Source organism: Salvelinus alpinus, chromosome 35 (genome assembly GCF_045679555.1).
Source record: "Salvelinus alpinus chromosome 35, SLU_Salpinus.1, whole genome shotgun sequence".
NCBI lineage: Eukaryota > Metazoa > Chordata > Actinopteri > Salmoniformes > Salmonidae > Salvelinus > Salvelinus alpinus.
This window is the reverse complement of record NC_092120.1, coordinates 16,295,497-16,306,012: the sequence shown is the minus strand read 5'-3', so window position 1 is coordinate 16,306,012 and position 10,516 is coordinate 16,295,497. Positions and strand designations below refer to the sequence as shown.

The 10,516-nt window shown below is 45.1% G+C and overlaps 1 protein-coding gene across 1 annotated transcript; it reads right to left on the bottom strand.

The window, feature by feature from the left end:
* Window positions 1-6,002: 6,002 nt before the first annotated feature.
* On the bottom strand, window positions 6,003-9,223 carry LOC139564625 (uncharacterized protein C1orf232-like). Its single transcript, XM_071384318.1, has 4 exons — window positions 8,826-9,223; window positions 7,101-7,178; window positions 6,583-6,689; window positions 6,003-6,383 (listed from the first exon to the last, which is right to left on the bottom strand). The coding sequence occupies exons 1-4, from the start codon at window positions 8,904-8,906 to the stop codon at window positions 6,011-6,013; spliced, it is 639 nt and encodes a 212-aa protein (XP_071240419.1). The 5' UTR covers window positions 8,907-9,223; the 3' UTR covers window positions 6,003-6,010.
* Between the last annotated feature and the right edge of the window lie 1,293 nt (window positions 9,224-10,516).

Sequence of the window (10,516 nt, the reverse complement as noted above, 5' to 3'; positions counted from 1 at the left end):
TGTCCTGCAGTTTAAGAGTGGAGGAGGAAAGAGAGAGACAGAGAGGTGGGTGATGGGGGTTGGAAGGGTGGAGAGGCTGGGTGGCTTCTAAAGACTTGTGTGTGTGTTCTGGGAGTTTTGGGGGAGGCTGAGGGGTATGAGATGATGGTGGAAGGGAACTTAATGGCAGATTACCCCTCTGATGGGGATAGTGGGGGAGATAGCGAAAAGGGGAGGGATATAGGGGGTGTCCCAAATCCACCCCTAAAGACCCAGGAGATTACAGCGGCTGACATTGAGTTGGCAGATTACGAACTGAGAGCTGAAAACTCGGCCACTCCAATTCCTGTGAGAATCCCATGGCAACGAGAATGGGTTAGAAGGAACAGAAGAGGGTGTGTGTGAATAATTGAACCCCTTTCCGCCTTCTTTTTCTCTTCCGGTGAAAAACCTTAGAGACTTCCTAAATCCTCACATTCAGCCAGGCCACAGATTTCAGATCAGCTCTCTGGGTTTAAAAGAAAGACAGGAAAAGCAAAAGCTGTCAACACTATGTTTTTTCATATGACTGCGCTGTGAGCATGTCCAATTCTTTAACACACACACACACACGCTGACTGGATCATCAACACATTATCACTTCTGGATTATGGGTGCGTGACAGAGTTCCTCTGAGTGAGACGGAACTCAAACGAAAAGGGAAAATCAAGTAAACCCTCTCTCGAATCTCGGCAGAACACTTTGATTGGGAGTATGAGTGTTCTGGTTCACACTACTTTGGCTATCTGCTGTTTTTCTTTGATAAGAGCGTTAATGAGCTGATTCTGCCCATCTGGCAGGTCCTTTACCCCATAGCTATGATCCCATGACCTATGGATTCTGACACTTTGTTCTGTGTTTCCATTGAAGATGGAAATGTTTAATAAAAGTTAAATTAAAAAGAAAAATCAGAGGTATTCAAAGGTGACCTCTTGTGAACTGGAGTGCTTTGTCCTCTCCAAGCTGTGAAGAGATTATTCCCCTGATTGGCCCTAATTGGCCCGTGCGTGCGTGCGTGCGTGCGTGCGTGCGTGCGCGTGTGTGTGCCTGTGTGTTGTTTCACACACCTTGTTCACACAGGTAGGTTTCCAGATGGTACTGCTGCCTGTGTGTGTGATCAGGTCTACAGAGACGCCCACCTCTAGTCTGACTGTCACAGATGGGTGCTTCTGGGGATGTCTGTCTGGCTGAGGGAGGAAAGCTCCTTGTGGAAGAAGTGTGTGAGTAAAACACTGGCTTTACTGTTTGTTTTTACTACGCTTGTAAAAGGAGAGACATTAGAGCCAAATTCAAAAAGTTGGCATAAGTATGGGCAATATAATTTCACTATTTTTCCATGTGAGACAAAGACATGAAAGCTTTGGTCATTTTCAAGGTCTGTTTCATACATAGGGTAGCCTAGTTGGATCTTGTCGGGGATAAAACAGACAGCCCGGTTGCCTATGTTTGAGGTGTGACCCAAACTGACCAGGACGACTTACAGACTGGACAGGATGAAAATGCATTGTCAACTCACAGCTATAATCACATAGCAATTTGATTCAAACCAATCATTTTTAAATATGCTCTAAAAATGACCACAGACGGAATAGTCTCCTGCTGAACTCATCCTGTTTGTATGATGGATTTAAATAGCTTACCAATTAAAAGGGCTTATGGGTAATATCCTCTTCATTTGTCTGCCATTGTGTTTGAGTGGATCAGTTTGAGCACGGTGAGGCACAGTATTACTAATCTTCATCACATAATGAGCAGTTTTTTGGGATGCAAGGGGATTTGTGGACCAGTGATTATGCACAGTCTGACTGCAAATTTGTTCATCTCAAACATGCATTGTGTCTCCTGCATTGGTCTATGTGCCAGTAGCATTACAAACTGTACTTAGTTAAATGCAGCTAAGGTTAGTAGCATTAGATTAATAATTACATTCACATGTCTTCTCATTAGATTGATGCTATAATTAACAAGGTGTAATTTTACACATCACAATAATTACAAAGGTATCCTCACCACAACAGGGCATTTTGGGTGAGAAAGAATCCCTTACAAACACTGCTCATTAAACTTCAAAACTATCGGCTCCCTTCTTCTCCTGATCCAGGAAAGAGTGGTCAAATAGTGTGGGCTTAGTGCAACAATGAACACATGCTCACACAGCGTTTGTGGCCTGCTTTTGTTGGCTGTTCTTACTTTATGGAAGAACTCAGGCAGTGTTGTGCACAGGAGTTTTACTGTTAAGTCGTCATTGTTCAGTCATTCAGCGGTTAAAAACGGGGGGGGGAAAAGACCCGGCCTCTGCTGATCTGAGATCATGTCTTGGAATGTAGTAGGGAGGTAGCGGTATAGACACACCTGCAGGCACGGGAGGCCCAGAGGGAACAGAGCAGGAAACACAAGGGGACAGAACATACATGGGCCTTTTGGCACAGGACGCAGAGTTGGTAGGGTCAGGTTTCGAGAGAAAGAGCGAGACAGACGGAGCGACAGAGAGAGAACGAGAGTGAAGAGAGATACAGAGGGTTTTCAAGTGTCTCCATACACCCCTATGAAATGACCGTGTGGTTCGGGTTACATATTTAAACGGGGATGTACATCTCTCAACAGGGCAGGGCGCCAGACAAGACAACCTGTATGCCTGGGCATCTGGGAGTCAAGCAATGTCAAGATAAGATTGAGTACTTCAACCTAAACATCCTAATATAGGGGTTGGGGTTGTTGTGGCTCACTCTGTTACAACCTTCAACACCCTTCTGATTCGGGTTGCTCTCTTTTTTTATCTCTTTCTTTCTGTCACTTCCTCTGTATCTCTGTCTCTTTCTCGCAGTCTATCTCAGTCACTGTTGCTGTTGCTGTTGCTCTCTCTCTCTCTCTCTCTCTCTCTCTCACTCTTTCTTTACAATTTCTCAAATAAGTAAATGAGTAACCCTCCACTTGAACATGTACTAAAATTCAGGGACCACTATTCTTGCGTACATTGTGTATTGTATAAAATCACTGTTGACTCGTCTTTGATGCACATTACACATTAGCTCAACCAAACACATTTGTTTATCCAATTGAGGGACTAAACATGTCTATGTGACCCAATGCTCACCGACACATGTTTGAAGCCTAGACATCCAGTAAACTTCAGCACACCGGAGATCATGAAGGGGAGGGAAGGAGGCATGATGGGAAGGAAGGGGGCTTGAGGGGTGGGAAGGGGAATGCCTTGTTGTGATTCAAACATAGGCTGACAGCTGTGGCATCACCCTTTCTCTGTCAGCTGTCACACTGCCGCACACTACAGAGGGAGTGTCGTATAGCCCAGTGACGAAAGGGGATCAATATAAATGGATTCTCTTTTCACTGTCGAGAAATAGAGTGAAGTCCATAGGGGAAATAACTAGGGGTTGATTTAGGATGTGGCAGTCCCTATATAGTGTACTACTTTTGACCAGGGCCCATCACACTGGGCACAGACGTCAGTTCAACGACTATTCCACGTTGGTTCACCATCATGATGTTGAAACAACGTTGATTCAACCAGTGTGTGCCCAGTGGGATAGGTCTCTGGTCAAAAAGAATGCACAATAGAGGGAAAAGGGTGGCATTTGGGACACACCTCAGCCAACTCACTGATGGTTCAAAATCAATTCTCCAGTAGGAAGTTACCGTTACTTCTACTTTGCCAGTGGATTGAAGTGTTTTCAGCATAACTAACTAATGTCTTGAGACAGGAAGTGTGTTGGTTAGACGGGAAATGCGATTGAGAGCTGACAGAGAGGACATGGAGGAAACAGAATGCCGAGAGAGGAAATAAAAGAGGGGAAAGAAAAAAGACAGAGAGAGGAAGGGAGAGGTCTGTCTGTCTGTCTGTCTGTCTGTCTGTCTGTCTGTAAATTACAATAAAGCTGTCCATCTGGGAGGAAGTTACAGATAGGAAATATGGGCAGGCCTGTATGTATTTTGGCTAGATTAGTGGTTAGGGTTAGGAGCTAGGGTTAGGGTTAGGTTTTTGGGTTAAGGTTAGGGTTAGGGTTAAGGTTAGGTTTAGGGGTTAGGGAAAATAGGATTTTGAATGGGACTGAATTGTGTGTCCCACAAGGTTAGCTATACAAGACTGTGTGCTCACATATGTGTGATAGAGGGAGAGAACTTATCTGATGTTAAATGAAGAGTAACTGAGAGATATGCTGTTGTATAACAGATGACTGACTGTAAGTGAGAACCATCCAGAGTACTTTCCAGTAGTACCATACTCACTGAGAAGTTGACCCATGACTTGGCAAAGATCGCCCCCTGCTGTTGACTGCAGAAGACTTCCCTATAAAGCGCAACCTTGTAAACTCTTCAAACTAACCCCATGCTCTCCTCTCATATCCCCACTTATCTTCTGTCCAACAACAAGATAGGTTGTGACTTCACTGACCCTGAGGGTGAGCGGTATGAGACAACGGTTGGACCCGTGCCATAGTAACCAGGCCATGATGACAGACAGACAGACGCACAGCATGACCAGGCTCACACAGACATGCACACATGACAACAAGGCTCAAGGGGTGTCTTAGATCTTCCCACGCTAGTCCCATAGACCTCATGTGTTCTTAGCACGTATTGGAGTTCACACGTAAGTCAATGACCCTCCCAGCTGCAAACGCCCTCCTCCTGTCGCGATTGGGAGAAAGGTCTGGCTGTCATTTGTCTACGTCCTCTGTCATGTTCTCCCGTGTGTATTGGCTCATATGTGCTTTGGGCACACGTGCAAGCGTGTATCTTACAAGGTCAATATGAAACAAGAGGCGATATTGTCCCACCCCAATGTTGAATTCAGACCTACGCCCTTGCATGTGCTCTGCCTCATTGACCTGCCATTCTTTATGGTGAATTATTAGTGCAATAGTGTTTATTCGAGCACAAGAGGTAGCAACACATCAGAACAAAACATTTGAAAACGCGTATTGAAAACAGAAAAGACAGCCAGAAAATAGCAATTTGTACACATGACTTTCTTACAGACAAGTGTCACAAAATGACTGCAGTAGGGTCACGCTGCAATTGTGTTTTGTAGGGGCAATAGAATAAGTTACCAGTCTCATGCCCAAATACGTTAAACCCAAGACACTCAAACCATGACCTCCACGAACCAGTCAGCCAAAAACAGTTAGACAAATATTATGTCCTGAAAGGCCATGTAGTCCCAATCATTCAAATGTTGCACATCCTATTTCCCCCATTCTTAACTTCACAAGTAAACATTCAATATTTCCTATGTACATTGCAAAATGGTTTTACAGTGAAAGCATAATCTTATCGGCTATGAAATCCCTTTCCAAATTGGTGCCATAACCCAACACCTAATCCCACTACCCCTCTGTAATCTGTAATCTCCTAATCTGTCTTTGTTGGTTAATTGATCTAATCCAGCCTGTTAGTTGGTGTCATTTTCAGGTATGAGTCCTCTGACATGAACTAAATGCCATCTGTGGGTGCCAGCGCTGATTCATATGCTGTACAGTTCAACACTATTGACGAAGGTATGGAAAGGTGCTAAAGTTCAAATCGACCCCTAGTCCCAATTCCCTATAGACTCCCTTAGATCTGAAAAGTCCATTTTGGGATTGGGAATGATTTGATGTGGCTCAGGTTAGCCTGAATGCCAGTCTGTTTCTGCTAAAACTAACTGGCTTTATCATTATCTTGCCAAGAGACAAGTCAGCTACAGCAGCAACAGATTGGCATCCTTGCTACTGGTGTTGGTGTGGTGGGTCCAATCTACACCAGAGCAAGTAGAATGAAGATGATAACGGGTTACGAGTAGCCTGGTCCCAGATCTGTTCACGCTGCTTTGCCAACTCCTATGGTCACTGTCGTGCAATGTTTGCAAGACAGCATCAACCAATCTGGGACCAGGATAGACTAGGAGGGCATTCTGCCCCATGTACCCCCTCATCCCCCTGACCCCACTCAACCCCTGCCCCAGACCCCATCCCACCTCCTTACAGCTGACTTGTTAGTCTTGCTGGCCAGACATGCTCTTGGTCTTCAACTCAGCCAGCTTGCCTGTGACAAAGTTCCACTTAAAGGGCGTGTTCTCGCTCCCTCCTCCCAGCATGGCGTATTTGGAGAAGCTAGTGTTGCTCCCTCCTCCTCCATCTTGACTCTGCTCTCCCTCCACGTTCTCCCCCTGGTAACTCTCCCCCCCTCCTCCCTCACCACCTCCCTCTCCCACCGCCTCCTGACCCTCCTCCACCGTGCCCGTCTCGTTTGCTGCGGCTTCAGCCTGTTTCGAGGTGGCCATTTGTTTCCAGTTGGTGGCGAAGCTACCCCAGAATCCTGAGGCTCTGGCCGGTCTCTGCGGCTCCTCAGGCATCACTGCTAGTGGACTGGTGATACAAGGAAGGGAGGGGGACCATCATTTTGTGTATCATTATATGTTTAACTTAATACAAATGACATTATTTATGTACTTATTGAATTAAGCATTAGTTCATCAGACATGGCTAATATTCCCATGTTCAGTAGGAGGAGGAGGAAGAGGAGGGGGGAATAGAGAGCTGTGTAGAAGAGTAGAGTCCCACTGACTGGTCTGGGACAGGCGGGCTCTCAGTCTCCTCCAATAGCTGGTGCTCATCCTCTTTGTTGAAGAGTGCTGACATCCTGTTCCAGCCTTTAGCCCCGGCACCCTGCATCTGAACACACACACACACACACACACACACACACACACACACACACACACACACACACACACACACACACACACACACACACACACACACACACACACACACACACACACACACACACACACACACACACACACACACACACACACACACACACACACACACACACACACACACACACACAGTGTCAAAGGTGTGTGTGAGCACTGTCCAATGCCAATTCTTCGGAATGTGATTCATGTAAGATGAACGTGTAAAGTCTGCATTAAGTTCCATGCTGTGTGTGTGTGTGTGTGTGTGTGTGTGTGTGTGTGTGTGTGTGTGTGTGTGTGTGTGTGTGTGTGTGTGTGTGTGTGTGTGTGTGTGTGTGTGTGTGTGTGTGTGTGTGTGTGTGTGTGTGTGTGTGTGGCTTACTCTCTTGGCCAGCTGAGACACTGCATTGGGCCCCTCATCCTCCTGGACAGGGCTCATGTCAATCTCTGCATTATTGACCTGGGAACACAAGCCCAGCAATGATCATCACACATTTATATTGTCAGCCTCAGCATAGCAGTGTTGGTAGTGAAGTACTGAGCTCTGTGTAAAAACACATACTGTACTCGGCTACCCTGCTTTTCAGTGCATTCGATTTATTGGTAGTGGTTGCCCTCTAGTGGGTTAATATAGACACTGCAAGCACTTTCCGGAAAAATAAATACACAGAAAATGTCAAGGAAAAGTCTGTCATTGAAAATGCTGGACAGTGCCAAAATGTAACACATAATCCACATCAACAGCAAAATCTCAATTTCTAGCAGCATCGTCTGCTGTATTGAGGAAGTCAGATCGGAGTTATCCCTGTGGATCCCTTTTAATCCATTATGCCAAAGATAATAAACTGAGGGAGAATATACAGCCTACTTGATTTCTGTATCCACTTGAAGAATAGAAAAAAGCTACCACAGAGTTCATTTCCAAGAGGGTAAATATACTTTGCTTTTCTCAGACATACAGTAAGAACGATGACAGCTAAACTCCCCCAATAACTCAAAGATCTCTAAGGAAACTATGTATTCAAACATCATTCTAATGCAGTATCGTTCACATAGGCCCTGTCACCATGTCAAGGACACAGGGAGGGAGGTTGGTCTGAACATACCTCAGCGTCTCAGGGGGTGATCTAGGATCAGCCCCCACTCCTATCCATATAATATTATTCATTATTATCTAATAGGCTAAACTGATCCTAGATCAGCACTCCTACTCTGAGACTTGAATACGGGGGCTTGAATACGGGACTTTCTGTCTGTATCCGTCTCATCCCCTGTCACTGGAATGCCATCTAATCTGTGTACGCAGCTCCAGTTCGAGATAAGGTTTCCGATGTTCCGAAGAACTGGGTCATCCTTGTTCCTACAGCACGTTCCAATCCCGGACACATCAGGGGTGTCGAGAGACAAGAAAAAATCCTGTGAACTCAATCATCGGAAGACCCTTGGATTTTTTTTTAAACATTCAATATCGGGCATCACTGATAGTATGTCTGATAGCGCTGATAGCTTGTCCATCATATTAGCTAACATAGTTTACAGTATGAGGGTTGGGTGAAAGTTCATATGAATAAACCAGTAGCTACTGCAGACAGAGTACTATAGCAACGATTTGGGTTTCGATTTTGCAATTGAAAGCCTATGCTACAGTGATTAGCGTGTTTTAGCCAAAACTATAACAAAGCACAAGAGGAACTGCTCTGCAGTTTCCTCAAAGCTCCAGCAGAAATAAGCCTTTGTGAGCGGAACAAAATGATATAGGTCAAACTTCAACAACAATGAATAAGCAAACCAACAGATCTGTCGCTGTGAGAACCCACGGCGATTCTAAATGAGAGGTTGTGTGTATCAAGCGTCTCAGAGTAGGAGTGCTGATTTTAGGATTAGCTGTACCTTTTAGATCACAGTGAATAAGACTACGTTAGTGGCGGTGGGGAATTGATCCTAGATCAGCGTTCTTACCTGCTTGCTGTCTCTTTACCTGATCTGACATCAGTGCCCACACCTGACAAACACAAACTTGAATTTGTGGAACACAAACTCGAATCAGGGAGAGCAAGACATCTGCAGGGGACATCTGCAGATGAAAGATACGCTTTTTATTCCCTACCTCTTCCTCCGTGTACTCCTGTAGGTCCGGGTTCAGGGTCTTCAGCACTTTGCTCTTGTACACTTTCCATATGGGATTCATGCTTGTTCACCCTAGAGGACCTCTAGAACTGTTGAAACAACTCTCAGTAAGGCCTCAAAGCTTCTTGAGGCAGACCACCCTCCACCAAAGTCCCCTCTGCAGGTCTTCTCAGTTTGACTAATGCCCTTTTCCCATTCGTACACTTCCAGCTCTTAGACAACGACTCAGCCTCGACGGAACCTTTGACCTGACTCACTCTAGGCCTGTCTAGAGTGTTGTATGCCTGTGCTGTTTCATGTTGTATCCCAATTAGAAAGTCAATGTCTCTTGTCAGGAACACAGGTTGCTGGTAACATCCCTATGAAGCATCTGATCAGCTAGAGGAATCAAACAGTTGCCGATGTGAGCACACACACACACACACAACCCCATGCATGTACGCAACCACACACACAAACACACACCGTCACACACACACACACACACACTCACCGTCACGGTTCTTGATTCAGGCTGCATCGGTTACCTGGAAACAGGTATGGGTTTCCTCATGTATTATTCAGCAGGGCTCTTTTCCAGAGGTAGTGGGCCATTGTCGACTGGCACCACTAGTCTGGCCACTGTAACCCTAACCCAGTGGGCGGTAACTCCACACTGGTGCCATGTTTAGATGCCCGTTAAACTCAGATACTGATTAGAGTATATGTCCCATTTGGCCAACATTATGAGAAGTCAGGCCCAAAGCCCAATGATGCTCCTGTTCAGTAGATCAGTATACAGGGCTTAATCTTCCTCCTCATTGGTAGTTGTTCATTTCTGTCACACGTTGTCATGTGGTAGATTACAAGCAAGATCAGCTCTTTATAAAATGTGGCACAATTATGGCAGAAACTTCAGGTGTCACGGCTGTTGAAGGAACTGGACCAAGGTGCAGCGTGGTGAGCGTCCATTTTCTTTATTAAATCAAAATGACGGCGAAAAAAACAATAAACACTACACACAAAAAAAAAACGTGACGCTCAAAGGCTATGTGCCCTAAACAAAGACAACTTCCCACAATGACAGGTGGAAAAAGGGCTACCTAAGTATGGTTCCCAATCAGAGACAACGATAGACAGCTGTCCCTGATTGAGAACCATACCCGGCCAAAACATAGAAATAGAAAATCAAAACATAGAATGCCCAACCCAAATCACACCCTGACCAAGCCAAAAAGAGACATAAAAAGGATCTCTAAGGTCAGGGCGTGACATCATGGCAGACTACTGCTAACAAATGAAGTTGTACCATCACAACATGTACGTCGATACACTTATAGTTTTGTTTAGGGTCGGGTGCCTAAAGAGTAGAGTACTTCATAGACTCCAGATACATTTGAAAAGTGTTGAGGGACAACACTGTATCATGTCTTTCTTGTTTATTTTTTTATCATCTACCTAATTTACTTTTAGTGCATTTGTACACTGCAAACTCCAATCCTTACCTGTTCACTTCCTTGGAGAGCTGGATTCCAAGTTCTGGTTTGTTGGCAACCTGAGGAGGGCTTGCCAGTGTAATGTAGATGGAGACAGATATCATAAAGTTTTGATGACCTATACGGTTTCATTGACTACTGAGCACAATACAACCAGATATTTAAAGAAAATACGTTTCTGCCAGATTTTTATAAA

Bases quoted from the DNA above. Each gene is read 5' to 3' on its own strand.
- LOC139564625 (XM_071384318.1), bottom strand. From the start codon at position 8,906: ATGAATCCCATATGGAAAGTGTACAAGAGCAAAGTGCTGAAGACCCTG. The intron at 7,179-8,825 runs GTAGGGAATAAA...TTGTGTTCCCAG, and splicing joins AGGAGTACACGGAGGAAGAG to GTCAATAATGCAGAGATTGA. The intron at 6,384-6,582 runs GTCAGTGGGACT...TTGTATCACCAG, and splicing joins AGCCCGCCTGTCCCAGACCA to TCCACTAGCAGTGATGCCTG.